The sequence below is a fragment of the Photinus pyralis genome, unplaced genomic scaffold, assembly GCF_008802855.1.
Source record: "Photinus pyralis isolate 1611_PpyrPB1 unplaced genomic scaffold, Ppyr1.3 Ppyr1.4_unclustered_Scaffold8031, whole genome shotgun sequence".
Taxonomy (NCBI): domain Eukaryota; kingdom Metazoa; phylum Arthropoda; class Insecta; order Coleoptera; family Lampyridae; genus Photinus; species Photinus pyralis.
The window spans coordinates 1-22,543 of NW_022172295.1; the positions used below are offsets into that span (position 1 = coordinate 1).

General features: G+C 37.7%; 1 protein-coding gene and 1 long non-coding RNA gene across 4 annotated transcripts; one reads left to right on the forward strand and one right to left on the reverse strand.

Annotated features, from left to right (window-relative positions):
• Positions 1-3,616: 3,616 nt before the first annotated feature.
• On the reverse strand, positions 3,617-6,612 carry LOC116182911 (facilitated trehalose transporter Tret1-like). Of its 3 annotated transcripts, none has more exons than XM_031503468.1 (8): positions 6,451-6,612; positions 6,240-6,390; positions 6,002-6,187; positions 5,860-5,958; positions 5,617-5,813; positions 5,362-5,571; positions 5,129-5,315; positions 3,617-5,082 (listed from the first exon to the last, which is right to left on the reverse strand). In XM_031503468.1, the coding sequence occupies exons 1-8, from the start codon at positions 6,526-6,528 to the stop codon at positions 4,700-4,702; spliced, it is 1,491 nt and encodes a 496-aa protein (XP_031359328.1). In that variant the 5' UTR covers positions 6,529-6,612; the 3' UTR covers positions 3,617-4,699. The 3 variants fall into 3 exon arrangements, with proteins under 3 accessions (XP_031359328.1, XP_031359329.1, XP_031359330.1); XM_031503470.1 differs by having other exon boundaries at positions 4,897-5,078; XM_031503469.1 differs by lacking the exon at positions 6,451-6,612 and having other exon boundaries at positions 6,236-6,351.
• A 138-nt stretch (positions 6,613-6,750) lies between these two features.
• LOC116182912 lies at positions 6,751-22,022 on the forward strand. The gene is made up of 3 exons (XR_004147647.1): positions 6,751-6,989; positions 14,351-14,421; positions 21,974-22,022. It is a non-coding gene; the product is annotated as an uncharacterized LOC116182912 (long non-coding RNA).
• Positions 22,023-22,543: the final 521 nt, after the last annotated feature.

The following is a 22,543-nucleotide window of genomic DNA, read 5'->3' on the forward strand; positions in this document are numbered from 1 at the left end:
TAGAGGTTTCGGGTATCCCGACGAGCGGCCGCCTGTTCACCAACTCGTCACTATCGGCTCGCATGCTGCAACGCCCAGCGATAGCTCCAGACGTGCCCTGACGCTCCTCAGGTAGCGGCATTTTTCCGAGGCTTTGTTTAAACTCCACATTCATAAGAATATGGGGTGACTAGGAACACGTGAAGGCGTCACTCTTCAAGATATTCGCGTAAGCAAATATCCACCTGCGTGTTGTGTATAATGTAGGAAAGTAGGGAACATGGGCGTGGGAGTTGGAAAGTAAAGTGGGTAGGTAAGTACTAAAGGTGGTTGGATTTGTCACCTTTAGTGCCCATTGATCGCCTTTTACGATCTCTAGGGCGAGAGTGGGCCTATTCTATCCCCGAACCCACAGATTGTTATTATTATTATTATTATTAAATAAAAAAGTTGGCACTGCGCATGCGCAAAACCAAATGTTGAAACTGGCGTTAGATTTTCCTTTATTCCAAGTGCCTATGTATAAAATTTCGTTTAAATACTTTTATAAATAAAAAAGTTGGCAATTCGGTTTATAAATGGTCGAGATGCGAAAAGGGCACTGTGAATTTTGGATCGATTCGACTCAACTTTTGGAATTGCGTATTATATGGCTAAAGCTATGCCCATATTGAATTTCTTGCAATTCAGTTCATAACTAACGGAGATGTCAAAGCGATCGGACATTTCTAAACAAAGTTATCGTTCACACGTACAGATAGAGGGACAGACAGACAAAGGAACAGACGGACAGACAGACGACAGACTGCAATACAAAATTATAAACGATCTCTAGGATCGTTAATCAATGGGAAAAGTGTAAAATTATGGAACATGTAAAAAACGGTTTTTTGGTTTTTTTACAAAAACTTTTTTAGCAATGAACGCAGAAAAAATTCCTTCCTTGGTGCAAGCCTCGACACCATAACGAACCAAATAGCGGAAAAACTAGAACAATAGCTCTTAAGATAAAGAACTAGTATAGGGTTTTTTCGCTATAAAAAGCGTTGCACGTCATTGATTTGATGACATCAACAATACACGGCATTGCCAAATATTTCTAAAGTATGCTGATATATTAATCTTTTATTAAGGAAACACTTTTAGGTTATGTTTCTACCATCCAGATTCCAGAGGAACTAGAAAATTCAGAGATCATTTTTTGGGCTCTCTGTGTGAAACCAACCGACTGTGCATCAATAAAACCAATTCCTACTGTGCTGTGACGGGTTCAAGGAAAGTGCAGTCCACTAAGTGTAGTACTATTAGCATTTTGTTTATAACGTATCGCTGCCGTTGTGAGCAGAAAGGTGAGGAATGTGGGCATTGCGTAAATGTTTCGGAAGTTATAAACCATTGCATAGGCCATCAGCAAATAAATATCAAGTTAACGCTTGCTTGAAATCTTGACTGATTTTACGTTATTTGACCAACTCTTGCTGTAGTGGAACTTGAGACTAGTAAGTTCTGAATTTTGTTCTGAACAGAACACAATTTTTTGCACTAAGAGTGAAGATGAATAATAACAACAACCACAAGAATAACCGAAAACTTTCACACGCAAAAACCGAACAAAAGTGTCAGATGTCAACAAATATTACAAATAACGTTTGGCAACATTGTAAAAAAAATTCCGAATCTGCAAACTTATTCTCCCAAAAAGTAACTAAATAATAATGAATATAAATCCGTCAAATCTTGATTTAAATTGGCATGCCATTTTCTTCTGTTGATGACGTGCAACGCTATTTATAGCGAAAACCGTATAGCATCTCAACGAACGAGCGGACGGACGGACGGACAGCCGGATGGACGGACAAAGTGGCCACAATAGCGCATTTTTTTTAATTTTTGTGGAAATGCGCTAAAAAGGATGTTTGTATCTCAGATCCCTCGCTCCACAGAGACAAAACATACCTACGTGAGGAAGGCACAAATAAACTGCAACATTATATGTAATTAAATTGCAAGGTCTTGTATCGAACTACCGACTTTCGTTATGCAGTATCGTGCAAATTCGCAAAAGAAATAAAATGATTAAGCGGCAGAGCAAAGCGATGCAAGCTTTATAGGAGAGTCGATGATGTCCTCCGCTTCGCGACGGGAGACAATACAAGCTCGAGCTAAAATCTAATACTATTTTCTCTTGTATAATAAATAACTTTCTCTCATGGGAAAACATTAATAAAAGACGAATTCGGATAAAATAAGCTTTAGTGTTATAAAAAAAATGATCAAAGTCCTCGTGTGTGATCGAAGGGACAGCGCATTTTTGTGTGGCAGATCAGTGTTTTATTAGACAGTGTGGACTCCACCATCAATAAGAATATCAGTGAAAACCGCATTTTGATATCTGTTTCCTAAGTAGAGATATGGCGGAAATACGCACGGCAAACCTAGAAACTTGAAAATAATTTCCAGTAATTTCTTTTGGCCTCTTTTGTACACAAAATCTTTTTCCCCAAGCCGTCTAATGAGCGGTTCCATGGATATGACCTGTGACCTTTATTAATAGGACACCCTGTACAGTGTATATACATGTTGACTGCCTCTCTAGAGCTACTTACCCTACATCACAAGATAGCTTCTCTACAGAATGCACCATAGCCTCGAAGTTTCAACCCTGGAAGACCAATACATCAACCAAATTTCTATTGACGTCATCACCAGTTCAACTATTGCCGAAGAAACATCCAATGACGCACTTCGCTCAAACCTTCATCAAGATCTCATTTCTGGAAAAAGATATAGAAGCAATGGCAAAAAACTGCTAAAAATGCGCACTATCCCTGAAAAGTTGAAGAAAAGATAAGGCAACAAATTTTAGGTCCGTGAAGCAATGTGTATCTCATAATTTTGCGCTTATTTTGTGCTAATTTGTGCTACTAATTTAAAATTTTGTGCTCCGCTCGTTAATGAGTGATTTTTTCTGATCAACATTGTCAACAACATTGATATTTTCAAAATTTTATTTTATTTAAGTGTTGTGCTAATTGGTCCTGGTAATTGAAATGTTTGTGCTAATCGCGCCAATGGGAAATTCAAATGTTTCGCACGACACTCCAACATTGCACGGTGGTGTCCACATTGATATCAAAATTTTCCTTCATTCTAAAATGTCGACGTTTTAGATCACTTTAAGCAACTTTTAAAGAATACATTTTTTCCGTCTGTATGTACGTACTTACATTGGTAATTTTCCGACGGATTTTGTTCAAATTTTGGATACGTATAACTGTGTGCAATAGTATGCTGTCACTACACCACTCGCAAAACACCTGTCCAGCTAGCTCAAAATAAATCAAAATTGAAACTTTATCATCTCTCCTCGTACACATCCGGCACCTGCTAGAAGAGATGTTGATGTTGACTTAAAATTTCTAAATTTGAGAGACTTGGTGGTCTCGATCAACTTCCAAAAATTCCAAAGAATAAACTATACAAATTTTCATTAACATCTGACATAATTCTTGGCCACGAGAATTCTTGGCACAATGAATTTGAATAAACACACAATTAATTGATTGATAACGACATTTATTCCTAAACACAACGAAATAAAATTAAAACAAAATCCTTGCAAGAAAGAAAAGCTTACGACGTTTGTTTGTACATATTACCCCGCACGCAGGCGGTCGACGAATAAAATAAGGAATCTTAAAATTACTGACAGTTTTTTTCTTAACAATCCAAATAATCTGGTCGTGCAAGATTTGCGATATAAAACGCACTTAACTCACAATTAGATGATAAACAAAACTGTTTGATGAACAAGATGAAAAAATTTTTGGGTGGTCGTTCGGGCGATAGATGCTTCTAATTTTTCACACGAAGAAAACCTTAACAAAAGGCTTCGCCGTACTACACTGCCTGACGCTACTACACGCCTTGATGTGGATTAGAAAATGTCTTAAACTCTTATCTTCAAAAGCTATTGCGAGCGGCCGTGGGCTACATATTGATAAGTGAACTGTATTCGCGGCAAACACATGTAACGAACATAAATTTTATTGCAGTGTATATACAAAAAAAAACCTGAAACTTGAACTGAGAATTTGAAAACTTATTGAAAAAACACATAGGTAAACCTTTGATTCAAAGGGTTATAATAAACTTCTGTGTCTTTCTATTGACTTACTAAGTTTCTACGCTTAAATCCCAAAAATCTGGATATACAAAATGTAATTATAAAATAATTAACATCCACATTTTGTCACCGCGTGTGTTTGATTTAAAGGTGTTGAATTCCTTTCCTGGGGTCACACGTATTTTGATCAAAACATGTCAAAATCGTCATTCATCCACCAAGATCGTTGTGAAATAGAACAATAGCGTTATTTCGATGCCCAAGACATGAATTTGAGGCATTTTTGGAGACCACATGGATTTTGATCAACGCATCTCAAAATCATTATTTATGCACCAAAACAGTTGGGAAAAAGACTAAGAGTATTTTCGCAATGCTCAAGACATGAATTTGATGCATTTTTGTTGACTATTGTATTTTGCAAGGTTAAAATAATGATGGAGACTAGTTAATTACTAGTTAGTTAATTAACCACTATAGGTACTAACACTTCAATAATAATTGTAGTGGATAGGTGTATGTATTGTGCAGAAATTACTTTAATTCCATTATTTATTATTATTAATATATATTCACAAATATTAAATGTTAAATTTAGTGACACGGAATTAAATGTTTGCCTTTCATGGAGAAATACATTGTATTGTGTAAAAAGTATCTCTCAATAACCCACAAATCCTTGTTATGTGTTTCTGGCAAAAATAAAAACACGAATATGAATCCTACCGCAGATACAAGTCCGTAAAAATATTGTACGCCAGATAGCCCTCCTAGTGCGTTATATAAGGGGTAAAAACTTTGAAGGGCGCCAAATAGCATAATGTACAATATAGCAGAAATTAAGTTTGATGCAAGTCCGCGTATCGGTAAGGGAAAAACTTCAGTAGTTACTACCAAGGGTATACTAATGAGACCAGTGAAAAACATAAAATACAATATCAGCATACATAACGGCACCCAATTTCTTGTCGTACTGCCTGAAACAGATGTCATTAGCGTCTACAGACATTTGATGCATTTTACCGTCTTGAATCCATTTGGTGTACACTGCCGATATTATCATACAAATCGTCATTCCCACACAGCTGACCATTAAAAGTGCTCGTCGGTTGAATCGTCTCATCAACCATATTTGTGTTACTGCCATCCCTACTCGCATGGTTGCCATGTATACTGATGCTAAATAGGGATCGAAATTAGTTCCAATGCCCTAAGTTATAAAGAGTAGTAGAAATACAACCGATTCGAAAATTTACCTCGAAAAATATTACTGCGTTCATCATTATTACATGTGCACCAGAAAACTCCTGTATTACCATTAATGCTGCCATAATCAGAAATGGTTTATAGCCAGTTGGAAGGGCAAACTGTTTTAATGTCCAACGTATACGTGTTTTCAAACTGAAGGGTTCCTCTTTAATAATCTCCATGTTTTGAAGCTGAGGTGATTCATTTAGGGTTTCGCTCTGAAACTATTTTGATAAACCATTTCCCAAAAATACATTTGTTACCTCGTACTTTTGCCGATATTTAGTAAACCATTCGAAAGATTTTTGCGCATCGCCAGATTTTCCTTTCTTCAAGAGCCATACAGAACTTTCAGGGATAAACAGCACGCACAGAAGTGAAATTACACTATACGCAACCGCTAACCATGCAATAACGCGCCAGCTCAAAAACCACCCTTTCAAATACGTCGTCAACAGCCCTAATTATTTAGTTAATACGCCTAAAAGTGGGTACTTCGTACTGACCTGCGTTGTAGAATGTAGATGATATACTCTGTAGAGCGCCTCTAATTTTCGGTGAACTTATTTCCGAAACGTACACCATTGATGGTACAATAACTAAAGCTGAAACTATCATGTAAATAAAGCTTGGCATGAGGGAACATACCACCCGCAAATCCAGTTACGAGTCGTCCTGCGAACAACATCCAGGTGTTGCTTGCTGTAGCAATTATAACCCACCCAATAAATTGTGGTAGTGTAGACATTTGGAGAACTCTCAATCGCCCCAAGTTATCAGTCAGTACTCCCGCTATTACACCGGCAAACGGCATTACCAGCGCCACCGAACTTGCTAATTAAATCTCCAAATTCCAGTGAAATTAAATGTGTAGGTACCTACTTACTAAACCATACTCCTTCAGTTTCCGTTAGCGTAATCGCATCTAACTCTTTATTTCGCTGTGCTGCCGACAACTGTGGTATTAAAATAGCTGAATATGCTGTTCCCAGCCCTACAGAAATTGAAAGAAAACTAACAGCGGTCGCAGCGACTATCTACAAGAATACAGATTTATACCTAGGTACAGCGATTATTTTAGCAATTCACAGTTGTACCTCTGGGAACACAAACTTAAGTTCTTGAAATTTGGAGACACTTGGCTCGCCAGAAATACTATTGTTCAGGTCGGCCATATTATAAGTAATCAGCACACCCGAACACTATAGCACAGATAAAATTGGGTATTTTATCTGTGACTATAGTAAGGTTTATAAGTTCAATCATTATCTATTCGTACATCGCATTAGTGCTTTGACTTGTGGAATGTTTATATAACATACTACAGTAAACAATAATTTCAGTATTGTAGATGTTACCAACTTATCATCAGTCGTTTTGAAAGATAATTACTTAATATAGGCTAATGGTTTTCTTATGGTTTATTAAAAGAAGAATATCCAATTATCCAAATGATTTCTAAAAAAAGTGAAAGTAACAATTTACGTTGTTGTGTAGTTGAATTCTAATGGAATATGTACTTTACCTTTCCCTTTATACCGAATCTACAATTAAACTCTACCATCCTATTCAACCGGCTGTCCTCAACCGAGTCCTCTTCTGCACACTGAAATACCATCGGCATTTTAGTTAAAAGGTAACTAGACCTGGGTTACACATGGTAATACCAAAGTCATGCTTATGGACTTTGCTTTGTCCGCCTTTCAGCATACCGCGCTCAAAATGTTTCGTACCTGTTTTGACATGAATTCGCCACCCAATGCCGACTCTAATTGGTCGATAAAGTTAGCACCCCCACTTTGTCCAAATCAAGTAAAAATATGCCTATAATTTAGAACTAATTAAAGACTAATTTGTATCCACAAAATTAGAATTTGTACCCGCTTAGTTCTGCCGGAAAACCGATTTTTAAAGTGGAGGTGCAAACTTGATTTCAAGTTAGTTTTCCCACTTTTCCCGATTGAAATTTTATTAGTCGCATTAAAATCTATGAATTAAAGACTAATTTGTACCCAAATTAGATTTTCATTCTTTAAACAATTGAGACATTATTTAAACAATTGTTCACTAAAAAAGGGCAATTCTCAAATTAATCATAAGAAATGGAACGTATAAATTAAAGACTAATTTGTACCCAAGTAAGATTTTCATTGTTTAAACAATTTATACATTATTTAAACAATTGTTCACTAACAAAGGGCGATTCTCAAAATTAATCAAAAGAAATGGAACGTCTAAATGAAAGACTAATTTGTACCCCAGCTAGATTTTCATTGTTTAAACAATTTATACATTATTTAAACAATTTTTTTCTAAATAAAGGGAATGCAACATATAAATTAAGGACTAAACACAAACATTTTTTTATAAACAAATTATATCGTTAGGAAGTCGTCTGAGCAAGGGCGCGAGTTGGGAGAGAATATTGGGGTCGAAAGAATGCACTCTGCTAAATTAGTAACGATCCTCGAGATCGTTTATACTTGTGTATTGTTGTCTGCATATCTGTCCGTTTGTCTGTCTGTGCATGCGCACAATAACAATAACCGTTTAGAAACCCCTGATCGCTTTGAAAATTATTAAACACCGTCTTAAGAATATAAGAAAGGCGCTATTGTTTTTCAGCGACGTAGTCTATTGGCCGCCAGAATATGAATGGTTTTTAAGATGAGTAGTTGACGGGGGGAGGGGGTGGGGGTTAGAAATTTATTTTATCTTTCACGGTATTCTAATGAAATGTCTCAACGAAAGGAATTAGTTGCTACCGACTACTGTCCTCCTCGACTCTTTAACGTGATTCTTTCTAATATCTCATCTAGAGTGAAGTATCGGAGGAGGGTCGCCACAAAGGGCGATTGGTACGTTTGGAAGAAATATATCCATTAGTGGTGTCAAATCTTTAATAACGAATATCTCGAAAAGTGTCAGAAGATTTATTTAGTGTGTATATTTCGAAAATGAGGTGTCAATGGAAGGTACCTACAAAGGGAAAATGCAAGATTGCGGAGAATTTTTCGAAGGGCTTGAATCTTCTTGCATTATACAGCGTATATTTTGAATGTATGCCAGGTGGTCTTTAAATGCTTATTACGTCATAATCAGTTTTCTGGCGGAACCAAGCGGATACAAATTCTAATTTTGTGGGTAAATTAGTCTTTAATTTATACGTTAGATTTCTTTTTATTAACTCTGAGAATTTCCCTTTTTTAGTAAAAAAATGTTCAAATCATTTATAAATTGTATAAACAATGAAAATCTAATTTGGGTACAAATTATCCTTTAATTCATGGTTTTTGATGCGACTAATAAAATTTCAATCGGAAAAAGTGGAGGTGCTAACTGTATGTCTAGTTACCCCCCCCCCCCTTCAGAATCGGTTTTCCGGCGGAACAAGCGGGTACAAATTTTAATTTTGTGGGTATAAATTAGTCTTTAATTTATACAAACAATGAACACCTAATTTGGGTACAAATTAGTCTTTAATTCACAGTTTTTGATGCGAGTAATAAAATTTCAATCGGGAGAAGTGGGGGTGCTAACACACCCCACCTTAGAATCGGGTTTCCAGCGGAACTAAGCGAGTACAAATTATAATGTTGTGGGTACAAATTAGTCTTTAATTTATACGTTCGATTTCTTTTTATTAACTCTTGAACTCCCTTTTTTAGTAAAAAAAATGTTCAAATAATGTATAAATTGTTTAAACAACGAAAATCTAATTTGGGTACAAATTATCCTTTAATTCATGGTTTTTGATGCGACTAATAAAATTCCAATCGGAAAAAGTGGAGTTGCTAACTGTATGTCTAGTTACCCCCCCCCCCACCCCACTTCAGAATCGGTTTTCCGGCGGAACAAGCGGGTACAAATTTTAATTCTGTGGGTATAAATTAGTCTTTAATTTATACAAACAATGAACATCTAATTTGGGTACAAATTAGTCTTTAATTCACAGTTTTTATGCGAGTAATAAAATTTCAATCGGGAGAAGTGGGGGTGCTAACACACCCCACCTTAGAATCGGGTTTCCAGCGGAACTAAGCGAGTACAAATTATAATGTTGTGGGTACAAATTAGTCTTTAATTTATACTTTCCATTTATTTTTATTAATTTTGAGAATTGCTCTTTTTTAGTAAAAAATTGTTTAAATAATGTATAAATTGTTTAAATAATGTATAAACAATGAAAATCTAATTTAGGTACAAATTATCCTTTAATTCATGGTTTTTGATGCGACTAATAAAATTTCGATCATAAAAAGTGGAGGTGCTAACTGTATGTCTAGTTCCCCCCCCCCCCCCTTCAGAATCGGTTTTCCGGCGGAACCAAACGGGTACAAATTTTAATTTTGTGGGTATAAATTAGTCTTTAATTTATACGTCCAATTTCTTTTTATTAATTCTGAGTTGCTCTGTTTTAGTAAAAAAATTGTTTAAATAATGTATAAATTGTTTAAACAATGAAAATCCAATTTGGGTACAAAATAGTCTTTAATTCATAGTTTTTAATGCGACTAATAAAATTTCAATCGGAAAAAGTGGGTGTGCTAACTTGATTTCTAGTTAGCACCCCCACTTTAAAAATCGGTTTTCCGGCAGAACTAAGCGGGTACAAATTCTAATTTTGGGGGGTGGGTACAAATTAGTCTTTAATTAGTTCTAAATTATAGGCATATGTTTACTTGATTTCGCAAAGTGGGGGCGCTACCTTTATCGACCAGACACTAATGGGTGTTAAGCTCAAAGTGTCACCCAGGACGCCACCAAAGATTGTATACTACACCTTAGTCGCCATCAACGGACATTAATCATTCCAACACCTTCACAGCTGCCGTTTTTTTATATGGACCATGAAATTTTTTAGCTATACGTCTTTCGCTATAAAAACCGATGCACGTCATTGATTTATGAATCAATTTCAGACAAGTTTTCTATAGATTTCGCACACTTGTTTTTTTTTGTACATGTTGCAGTGTTGCAGCATATGTCTGAAATTGATACACAAATCAATGACGTGCAACGGTTTCTATAGCGAAAGACGTATAGTACGCTCCACCGTGATTGTCCCCCATTTAAAACTTTTTGAGACGATCACAGGTATATTATCGAAATAATATTTTTGCCAAGCTTGGTTGTTCACTATATCTCTCCTAAGATAAGTTCTGCCCTATCAAGCAATACGGACTCGGCTGGGCGACGTGATTTGCAACCATATAAAACCCCCGATGGCGCCCTTCCCATTACTGGGTTCACGATGTTATTCAACCCCTACAGCTTTCACACGGGTTTTCGGGTCCAGTAACTAATTGGGTCACGGGTGGGCCTAGTCGTTGTGGTACGTTTTTTTTCCTAATTTTAATAGACGGTATGAATTTTGTAGTCAAACATCTGTTTTCTGCGATCTCCCATCTTCGTTTCCATTCCATCAAAGTATTTACGCATCGGTCTCGCTTTACGGTGGTAATCGGTAATGTGTTGCACGCAATGGGGAGTTCTGCATTCCTAATGGCCGCTTGCTTCTCAAGACTGCACGCTCAGTTCCGATGATTTCGGTAGGTTCCCAGACCTAGTGAAGTCGAATTTGTGCCCTTTTCGCCGTCGCGTGGTTGATAGCTCGCCTTGTTGCCCTCACCTCTCCCGTTGAATTTCGAAGATTAACAATCGCGCTTAGTGCCGCTCTGGAGTCCGAGAGTATGGACCACGGCTGCTCAACGTTTTTAACGGGCGGGCCAAAAAGGACGATGCAGACTTTTCGCCACTGACGATGATACTTAATTTCTGTACTTTTAGGAAATAAAAAAATCGATGATTTTACTCCCGTACAAAACACATACTTAGTGAATATCGAACAATAAGAAGTAGTAACTTCAAAAATGCAGTCTGTATTCAAGGTTTCGAGCAGCAATAGAGTCTATTGTTTCTCGGCGTCACGAAACGAGCGAGTGCGATGAGAGCGCGAGAGTCCATTAGGTTATCGCGCGCAAGGTACTTACTTTCCGCGGCAGAATTTTTTGAACTTCCCTTATCATTTGCAAGGAATGCAATTTTCATTTTTTTATCAAATGCTACTAAATAGAATTAAAAATCAGAATGCCATCAACCTGCTGCAGTTCGGAGAAAAGTGCTTGCAAACTTGTACAATAACGATTTGCCACTTGTGACACCCCTGGATGTTCCCTTATCATTTGCAAGAGAAGTTGGTAAAGGTACTGTAAACTAGAGTTTGCCAGTAACTCGCTGTCTTTGATGATTTGTTGTTTGGTTGGTTTTATTGGGGAAAGTTACTACCGGGTGCTTGGAGAAGGTTCTAGATTCTACAAGTTACAACCGGAAAACAGATCCCTAGCAACCTTTTGTTATTTTTAGAAGACGGAGTCTGTGTAGTTGGGCAATGAAATGCTGACGTCACTGCATACTCGGGTATTTAAACCGTGACGTTACTATTTAATAATGTGGTTTTTACTGTGTGACCAGGGTCGCGTCTAACCTTTTTCGGGCCTACAAATAGTGTAGGGCCCCTTACCACCCTGGTTTGTACTTATATCTCCTAAAAACAAAGATACCTACTTATGGTTTCAATTTTATCAATTTAACTTAACAGACTCCCATAGAAAATAATATAATAAAATCTATTAAAAAAAATATTAAACTACTAATAGAGAGTTATATCTTTTGTTTTCTAACTTTAGAGTTAACGAATGTATTAATGATTTCGTCGTAGCACAAAGTGTTCAGTATATAGTAATGGAATTTTCTTTGCAATTTGAATATCGTCAACTATCAAAGATGCATGCATCTTCGCAGGCCCCCAATTTCAACGGACCCTAGGCTAGGCCTAGGCGAAAACGCGGCACTGTGTGTCACGTCATCTTCGGTCAACTTAGGAAAAATGGCTTGCTACCAATGAATAAAGAATACCAGGAAGGAGCATTACTCAGGTTGTATACAAGAGAGAGTGCGACGGAAGTCGGCCATTTGCAAAAGCCACTTATGACTCATTTTTGTTGTGGTTTTTGCAGTGACATAAAATAATGGTTAGTTGTTGTGCTTGTGGTTGCTCCAAAACGGAAAAAAATAAAAGTTTGGGAATTACATTTCATGTGTAAGTATTGATACCAATATTATTTTTATATAGTACATGTAAATTTACAAATTTTTTATCGGAATGTAGTTTGAGGTTAGTTAAACAAAAGTCATAGGCGGAGTAGACACATGGGGGTTTAGATTGTTTTCGTGTAAAATTCTTTATAATTGTATCCTTCTACAACTGTAAGGTAGGCACTGGAACAGGAAACTACTGTCCGCCATTTGCAAAAGTCATCGCGGTCGCACGTATATTGTTGATATTCTCCTTCCTGGTATTCTTTATTCATTGCTTGCTACTTTTGGTTGATGCTTTCACACGAGTAGTTTTCGACCACCCGTTGTGCTTCCCCCATACCAACCCTAACAAGCTAAAACCAAAGAGGAGCCATACTCTTTGCTAAAGCTCCCAAAATTTGCTTGGTTTTGTGAAATTTTTATTAAAACAGATAGAGAGCTTCAAAGTTGCCGCTTATATTTTGAACGGACATGCCTACGTATATATTTTAACTAAATTTTATACTTTAAAGGGTCGTATGAGAAAATATCTTGCACATATCGTGTCAACTTTCAACCCCCTACTGCTGATAATTGAATCACTGAGATACCATATCTAGGTATCTATATTTATTATAATAGCTATTTATGTTACAAGTACATAATCTATGACTTTATTGGACGAGTCGAATTTATTGGCAGAGCGCGCTTGCGCGCGAGGCCAATAAAAAAGACGAGATAATAAAGTCTGATTATGTACGAGTAACATACTTAGCTTTATGTTCGACTCGGAAAATGTAGTTCATGTATGTATTGAAAATTTGCTGAAATTTGGTATAGATTTCACTATTTAATAACCAGAAATAACATAGTGTGCCTTTTGTGTTGTCATAGATACGTGTTGTTTGGAAAAAAATCTGTTGATGTGTACCTAGTGTCAATTTCGTTGGGTATTAACTAATTCTCTGTACCTAATTATGAATCCCAAGATGAGTCCAGAAGAAATTGATGGGTCCAACAGTATACAACAATTAGCCTGCAATGCCAGAGAAATGCTTTTACCAAGCAAATCAAAAACTGTATACGAGGCGTCATACAGGGAATACAGAAGGTGGTACTGGGGGAAGAAAATCAATTGCACCACGGAAGACTGTATATTGGCGTACTTTAGTGAGTTGGTCTCCTATAAAAGTTCTCCTTTATGGAGTAAGTACTCGATGTTACGATCGACAATTAATTTAAATGAGGGAGTGGATATAAGCAAATTTCCCAGCCTAATTCCTTACCTCAAAAGAAAAGGAGATTCTGACAGAGATCTGACAATTCAAAAATTAGTGTTGCCAGCAAAATTTTGGGAACGGGAATCGTTATGGCAAATTCTTCGTTCAGAAATTTAAAAGCCGTAGACACCACCGAAATATTGCATCAAAAAGGTACATCGGGAATTAACATTACCAACAACTGTGTTATTAACATTAATTGAGTGGTACCTATCTATAATTATTGAAATGTATAATATAGATATGTGTTCTTTAAATTATAGCATTCTGTTCCGTGTACTTCTTCTTTAAAACAGATCGTAATTTTAAAATGCATTTTCCAAAGAAATTGACAAGTGACAGGAGTCCAAATTACTTTATCATTATGGACTAGTCCAATAAAGTAGCAGATTATGGACGCTAAACAGTGTCATAACTCAGCGTATTATGATCGAGTCGAACATAAAAGGGTTTATTAAGGTAACTGCTTGAAGCATGCAATTAAACTTAAAACTGGAACGTACTAAATGTAAATGGTGATAGCGAAAACATAAATTACTAGTGCATATTATATCTATGCACAGCGGCAGAATAGTTTTGACTTTCAAATTTATCGTATCGTGATATAGCGTTTATTACATGGTTCGTTTTGTTTCAGATTCAACTTTATATGCACATTACGTGTTCAAAGCCTTTGATGTCAACTGCAACGGCGCAATTAGTTTTAGGGTAAGTGTAGGTAACATTTTTCTAAGAGCAAAGCAATTCTAGAATCCACTTTGATTATATTTCGTCACCGCTTCCGCTTCCAAATGTACACATAAAGCAATAGAATGACCGCAGAATGACGCAGTGTTACGATCGAAGAAGACGTGAACTACACCCTTTAACCTTATGACAGCTACTATTTTGAGCTTCTAAAAGTCACAACACGTTCAACATGAATTGAACGTATATAAGCTGAAAGTCGCATATTAGTCCTCAACAGAAAATACGATGGAAATGATTATTAGGTATACAGGATGGCCCATTGAACACAGTCAATGGCAATCTTGCCCACTTAACGACAGTTTTGCTAGAAACGCTCGAACAGGTCAATTTTAGTTTTGAGGAGACACCTGAATTAAATAATACTACTTACATAACTTTAACCCTGAAACAGGAGTTCTGTTCAATGAATAACACAGTGTAAACTGTAAACCATTAATAAAATTAAACAAGTTACCTACATTTAACATACTCACAAACTCGCTTCCTTGCTTGTGCACTTGTGTCATGTGCTCTTTTCTGACCCAAGCTATCAATTACTTCAACGCCTACTTAATAAAGCACTAAAGAGCATCTAAAAAAGCCGCAGAGCACCTCGGTGTGACCCTTACGGGGTAATTGGATTTGACCCATTTTCAATTGGCTTGTTACATGTGGTATATATGTTAACTGTGCAAAGTTTGAACTGAATAGGTTCAAACGTTTGGCAGAGACAGAGAGGCGTGACCCCAAGAGGTCAATGAATTTGACCCATTTTCAATAGGCTTATTAGTTATTACTTGTGGCATATATGTCAAATGTGCAAAGTTTGAACCAAATCGCTCCAAGCGTTTGGCACGGACGGACAGACGGACACCATCGACTCCCCTATAAAGCTTGCATCGCTTTGCTCGGTCGCTTAATAAACATTGAAAAGAGCTCTGCAAATCCGTTTAAATCGAGTTTTCTCTCGGACTCCTAATCGGATTTGCAAAATAAAAACAGTACTGAAAACAGAATGAACATTCCTTTTGAACTATCTAACGCTTACCTCCCCTTCCCATTTAAAATTGTTGGGGTGCAATTCCCCCTCTTCTCAGGGTTAAAGTTATGTAAGTAGTATTATTTAATTCAGGTGTCCCCCTCAAAACTAAAATTGACCTGTTCGAGCGTTTCTGGCAACACTGTCGTTAAGTGGGCAAAAAATTCACATATTTCGCAATCTTTGCAACTATCAGAGACATTGGAAATGATAACCGTATAACGCAATATGTAAAACACAAATAACCCTTATTGACACGGAATCACTTGCTCCACACGCTCGCCAACTTGCTCGTGTCGTAAACGTAAACTTTCCGAATGACATGCTTGTAATACTATCACGGGCGATGTGCGAGAATTTTAGATTCGAATTAACAAAACCCTGTAAGTACCGTATCGACAATATCCGGGACTTTCCCTGAATGTACCGATTGCAGTCGAGTACGGTATAATCATCACTTGATGCGCCACCACTGTCTTCTTTTCTGATTGCCGAAGCCGGTAACTTCACACCTATACAAAGCATAAGCATTTCCAATGTTATAATGGGATTGACTATTTTCAGTGGGCCACCCTGTATTAGTGAAGTGTTGTTTAAAAGTATAGGCGGTGAATCCACAAAGTCGATTACGTTGGTATAGAAAAAAAATGATCAAAGTCCTCGTGTGAGATCGAAGGGACTTCAGCGCATTTTTGTGTGGCAGATCAGTGTTTTATTAGCCAATATTGGACTCCACCATCAATAAGATCTTGCCGAAAGCTACCACGTTCACTTTGTCGGTACCATTTTCTCACTTACCGTGCACTCGCAATTCGCGTTTGAAGTTTTGACTCCACCATCAGTAAAATCCTTTGGGGGTTACCATATTCCCTTTGTCGACACCCACTTCTGATCACCCGCAACAATTAGGATTTGAAGTTTCGACTCCACCATCAGTAAGATCTCGTCGGGGGTTACCACATTCCCTTTGTCGATACACAGTTTCGACGTCCCGTTCATTATTAATTCACATTTTGGTAGATTTCGCTAAAATCCCGGCATAAAATCGTATTCAACTATTGGGTACTTCACATGCCTCGACCTTCTATTAGTGACACGAGAAAGAGACCGCGATTCGCGCTGTTAGAAACTTTTGGGCGCCTAAAGTCGACTACCCCTCGAAGCGCGCCGCGCAAAAGGTGGTTTATTTCGCCCCTAGGAAAAAAAACAAAATTCCGCCACGCAGGAGTTATGCGCGTTGACAAGATCTTCCCGACGACACCAATTTGAAAACAATCGGAGAAAAACTGTAGAAGAAGATAGATAAAAACTGAAAAATCTGCAGGTTAGTATAATACGCTCGGGGATGGCGTCCAGATGTCGTCGACTCCAAATCTTGTAGCCCCATCCCTAACGTTCTTAATTACACGGCCCCGATAGTTACATGTACACTCCTTGTCTTTTTACAAGCGTTTTTCTACGGGCGCGCATTTACTGCCAGTCAGCCAGCCGACCAGCCAGCCAGCCAGCCGACCAGCCAAAGTGAGATTAAAAGCTATTTTTTACAAAAAAAATTTTTGCAAAAATGCGCTAAAAAACAAAGCACAAACATTTATTATATACTTTTGAAGGTGACACTATAATACATCATACAAAATATTGCTGTTTATTTCGTCTGGCAGGATGAAATTTTTTGACATCCTAATTAAGATGGACAAGGGAGGTCTCCTTCTTATGTAATTAACATTCGTAATTAAATTATTAATTTGTCGTTGGTCTATGTGACGGCACGGAAATTATTGCCATACGAGAAAGCGGTCAAGGTTGTTTTTGTTTACCTTTTCAGCGCATTTTTGCAAATTTATTTGTGAAAAGTAGCTTTTAATCTCACTTTGGTCGGCTGGCTGGCTGGCTGCAAATGTGGGCGCGTAGAAGAACTCTTGTAGAAAGGCAACGGGTGTACGTGTATCTACAAGGCCGTGAAATTTGTCAACCTTAGGGACATAGCTACATGATGTGGGGTTGGCGACATCTGGGCGTCATCCTCGAGCGTAGTATACTAACGTGAAGGTTTTTCAGTTTTTTCCTATCTTCTACTACAGTTTTGGTCCAATTCTTTTCAAATTGGTATCGTCGGATAGATGTTGTAAACGCGCACAACTCCTGCGTGGCGGAATTTTGTTTTTTGTCCTAGGGGCGAAATTAACGACCTTTTGCGAGGCGCGCGCGAGCGTCTACGAGAAGTAGTCAACTTCGGGCGCCTTTTACCTTCCGTTGCGAACTCACGCGGTTTAACGTTTCGTAAATCTCGAATCACTGTCTCTCTTTCTCGTGTCGCCAATAGAAGCGAATTGCGGGCGAACGGGACGTCGGAAGTGGCTACCGTCAAAGGGAATATGGTAGCCCCCGACCCGATTTTAAATTTAAAAGCGAATTGCGGGTGCACGTGGAAAGTGGGAAACGGTTAGTGAATGTAGTAGCCTTCGACAAGATCTGTTATTGATGGTTGAGTCGAAAGTGGCTAATAGAATACTGATCTGCCACACAAAAATGCGCTGAAGTCCCTTCGATCTCACACGAGGACTTTGATAATTTTTAATTTATTTAACGTAGAAATTTCCGGGATTTTTGTTTACTCGTATCTGTTAAATTGTAAATGCTTAATTTAATTGACCGGCCGATGTGATTTATCGCCTTTCCTGTGTAGTTAAAAGAGATGAATTTTTACTGTTCCTAGTACCTATTTTAGTTAATAATTCATATCTGATAGGAATTTGTTTAATAAAATTATTCGACCTCTATTAAATTGGTCTTTTAACGTAAGTTGAGGGGATATTTTCTGTTGTCAACTGTGTATGATTGGTTGTTATAATTTTGATTTTCGGAAGAAGGGTTTCGCTTTAAATAAGACGTGAACATAGTAGTTCAGAGCAAGTTCAGTGCGGAAGTACGTTCCGTTGTACTTTTAAGGCGGGTTTAGGCTCGTACGCAGAATGCACACGTTGCAGAAGTGAGTGGAAATTTCAGCTGCAGAAGTACGCCCCCGTGTGTACTAGTGATCTATCTGTTTATGTTGGTACGCAGTTGTTCTCAGTGTTCAAGTGTCGAAATTGACGTATGTTTAAAACCTAACCTCTTTTGGTCGTTAAATAACGTGGTTGGTTAAGTGAATAGAAAAAACAGATTTTTGATTAATTTCTGCAATGGCAGACAAGAAGAGAATTAAATTAAAGAAAATACTGTTACTAACGGCGTTAAGTAATGAGTTGGGGCTCTTGCATACTCAAAGGAGGGTACGACGGTGGGCAGTAAGACCTGTTAACAAATATAGGAGAAAATTTGGAAGGTTTCTAAATGTTTTTCAAGTAATGGTGACAAAGGATCAAGAAGAGCTGTACGCCCGACTACAAACAACTGCGTACAAAGTTTAAATTCTTCGAACTTCTGCGTCTCCTACAGACAAGCATATTTGCGGCAACCTACGTTTTGTATTTGTGCGTTCAAGCATAAACAAGGCCGTATATCAACATGGTCTCGAACTACCTGCGGCTGCGACTTTCTGCAGCAGCGCCGTTCTGCGTACGAGCCTAAACCCACCTTTAAATCACGTTTAGCGACAGTCTACGTAGAATTACGTTTCGTTGAAATCGATTTAAATCAGCTTTTAGCCAAGAGTTTACGCAGTATTACGTTTGTTGAAGTTTTAAATCAACTTTTTGCTACGAGTCGCGGCCAGCTAGTTTTCATCTGAAGTCACGGCCAGTATTGAAAGTTTAGTCTGAGAGTTGGAAGAAGTTTCGTGTGTGAAACCGAAAGCCTAATTCGCGGCTGATTTGTGACCTTTTGAAGTTTTGGCTATCTAATAAGGTGTGCAAGGAGAGGTGTTTGTTCGGTGCCCCCATAAGTTGTCAAGGTGACTCAGTTGGAAGTTGAGTCCTTGTCTATCCGAAAAGAAGATGCTGCGATTATCCGGTCGTTATAGAGTAATTGTGTAATTGAAAATTGTTTTTGTGTTTTGTGTAAGGATACCGTTTATTTGGATTACATTTCCCGTACATGTAATGTAAGTAATTAAGTCTTAATTTTAGTTTTGTTGTAACAATTGTTTGTGTTTTTGTATCATTTTCCTTGTGTGTGTGTGTGTGTGTGTGTGTTAGATTTAAATCGCACTTTTGTAATTTTCACTTAATTTCAACGTGTTTCATTGTAACAGCTTCATTTCTAATTCAACTGTGTTTGTGTTGGATGCTGGCCCAAGGTCCATTTTAATTATTCAATATTTTGCAGTTCAGTTTGGAGTTTAAGGTATTTGGTTCGACCCACTATCTGTTAGAAGTTAACAGGTTAACTGAGAGCAATGTCGAATCTGATTTTGAATTTTCAATGGCGACACACATTTCAAATTGTTACCAAAGAATACTTAATAATTATTAGACTGACAGCAACCTCTCACTCGCACGGTTGGATAACCACTTAGCGTAAATATTTATGGCCACTGAGCCGACGAACGCTTTGACACGGTAATGGTCGCGATCTAGCCATGACACGACACTCATCCCCACTATTGCGTTGACGTCACAACTGGCGGCGGCCGTCATTTCGAGTACGCTGAACTCAAAACCCAACTTTCTTATTTACGATACACTGTTCTTTGCACGCCTTTTAATGTAATTAATTCAAGGTAAGTTTTATTAACGATCCTCGAGATCCGTCTGTCTGTTCGTCCGTCCGCCCGCCGGTCTGTCTGTCCGCCCATCTGTCTGTCCGTGTGCACGATAGCTTTGTGTAGAAACGTCCGATCGCTTTGAAAATTGATACACATATTCTTCAGGATATAAGAAAGGTCGCTATTGTTTTTCGGCTACGTAAACCAACGGGCCAAAAAGTTACAGCCCAAAAACTACCCAAACATCCAAAAACGGTTTCTTTTATAACTCTTGTTACAAAGAACATTATGAATGTTCGGTTTTCTGTGTTAATAAACATTCTTTAAACTTCAGGCAACTATGCAGATGCAAAAAAATATTGCACATGCGCCATACAAATTTTGTATTTGCGCAATCCCATTTTTTTAGCGCATTTGCAGTAGGTAGCCTATACCTTGAAGGTGTGCCCGACGGCCATCAAATTTCGCTGTCTAAAAGAGGGCCCTCCCCCCACGAATTATTTCCTGAGATGCTGTTTTTGAAAGTAAAACGTGCATAACTTTCCCATACGACAACCAATTGGTCTCAGATTTTGCATACGCATGCCTTCTCTTAAGAGTGAATTGTCAAAGGAACGTACCTACAAAGGGCGATTAGCACGTTTGGAAGAAATATAACCATATTGGGCATTTAAATAAAATTTGATACATCATAGCCACTTGCAATAAAAACAAATTTAACGCCAGTTTCAAAATTTTGTTTTGCGCATGCGCAGTGTCAACTTTCTTATTTATGGAGGGATTTAAATGAAATTTGATACATAGCCACTTGGAATAAAAGCAAATATAACGCCAGTTTCAAAATTTGGTTTTGCGCATGCGCAGTGCCAACTTTCTTATTTATGGAAGAAATTTCGTAGCGGTGTTTAAAAAAAATGCGCTTTACCTGCACAAGGGTTGTGCACAATTTGTACTTGTTTTATTTGTTAAGATATTTAAATGAAATGTTGTATGCAGGCACCTCAAATAAAAGTAAAACTAATCGCAATTCAATCTTTTTCTTTGTAAAATGGTAACTTAAGTAAGTAAATGAAAATAACTAAACCACCAAATTGGTTTTCCTAGCGTTCGATTCGTGGTCATGCAAGTTATCAACCGGAACAACCAATTAATGATTGTATTTAAATAGTAACGGTAAACCTGACTAGTTCTGTTGAATAGTGTCAACTCAAAGTCGCAGACGTCAGACGTGTCAAATTTTAGCAGTCCAAGCATGCCCATGGAACACATCTTGGCGATGCAAAATTTAATAGGTCATAAAAATAATACACAGAAGTACTTCAGCATAGGTACTTAAACAAGTATTCATCAACACAATTCGATGAACTTATTCATGAAATTATTGTTCCAATACCGCGGAATGTGTAAGATCGAACTAACATTCGGATACAAGACATTTATGATGCTATATGCTATTAACTCTTTTTGGAATTGTTTTGGTAGCAATTTATCATTTCAAAATCATGACGTCATTCTGAATTGTTAATAACGTGCCCGCACAACATTCAACATTGAGTGTGGCTCTTGTTTGATTGATAATTGTTGTAGGTAAATGTTGAAAAATGGAGAATAAAAATTATATGTGTTCGTGTTTAATTAATAGACTACAGTGAGTGTATCAGATATAAAACAGCTTCAGTAATGGAAATTGGGATTTCTTGTTCATTAATCCCGTCCAAATTACAGAAGTAGACCATCTGTTCGTGATATCTAAAAAATGAACTTTATGCTTTATAATTACGTTTTCTCATATCCCCCATTAATAACGTTTGGGTACTCCAATAACTATAACTAATTTTTCTTTTCAGGACTTACTAGTAACATTATCAACACTGCTCCGCGGATCTGTGTATGAACGTCTTAGATGGACTTTTAAATTATACGACATCAATGGCGATGGTTGCATAAGTAGGGGCGAATTAGGAGAAATCGTAACAGCCGTACACGACCTAATTGGGCGACGCGCGCACCATCACTCTGAAGATGAGCGTAAAACGCGAGAGCAGGTGGATCGAGTCTTCCGAAAGCTGGACCTGAATCAGGACGGCGTTATCACTATAGAGGAATTCATGGAATCGTGCCTGAAAGATGATGTAATTACTAGATCTCTGCAGATGTTTGATACGGTACTATGATGTATACAACGTAGGCCCGGTACGGGGCGTTTGTAAGTGCCAAGACGATGCTTCAAGCATATTTGGTCACATTTGGCCCTACGTCGCGGTTTCATTCTGCGTTGTACTTACGTTAACCCGTAGTTAATGTGGCAGGATGCGATTGACAGCGATATACTGACGGTTTTGTGTTATAGCTTTAAATGAATGTTGTTAGCTATTGTAACAACTTTCGTCCTTTGTTTGCGACTCCAAAGGTAATCA

Bases quoted from the DNA above. Each gene is read 5' to 3' on its own strand.
- LOC116182911 (XM_031503468.1), bottom strand. From the start codon at position 6,528: ATGGCCGACCTGAACAATAGTATTTCTGGCGAGCCAAGTGTCTCCAAA. The intron at 6,188-6,239 runs GTAAGTAGGTAC...AGATTTAATTAG, and splicing joins AACTGAAGGAGTATGGTTTA to CAAGTTCGGTGGCGCTGGTA. The intron at 5,572-5,616 runs GTAACAAATGTA...AAATAGTTTCAG, and splicing joins AATATCGGCAAAAGTACGAG to AGCGAAACCCTAAATGAATC.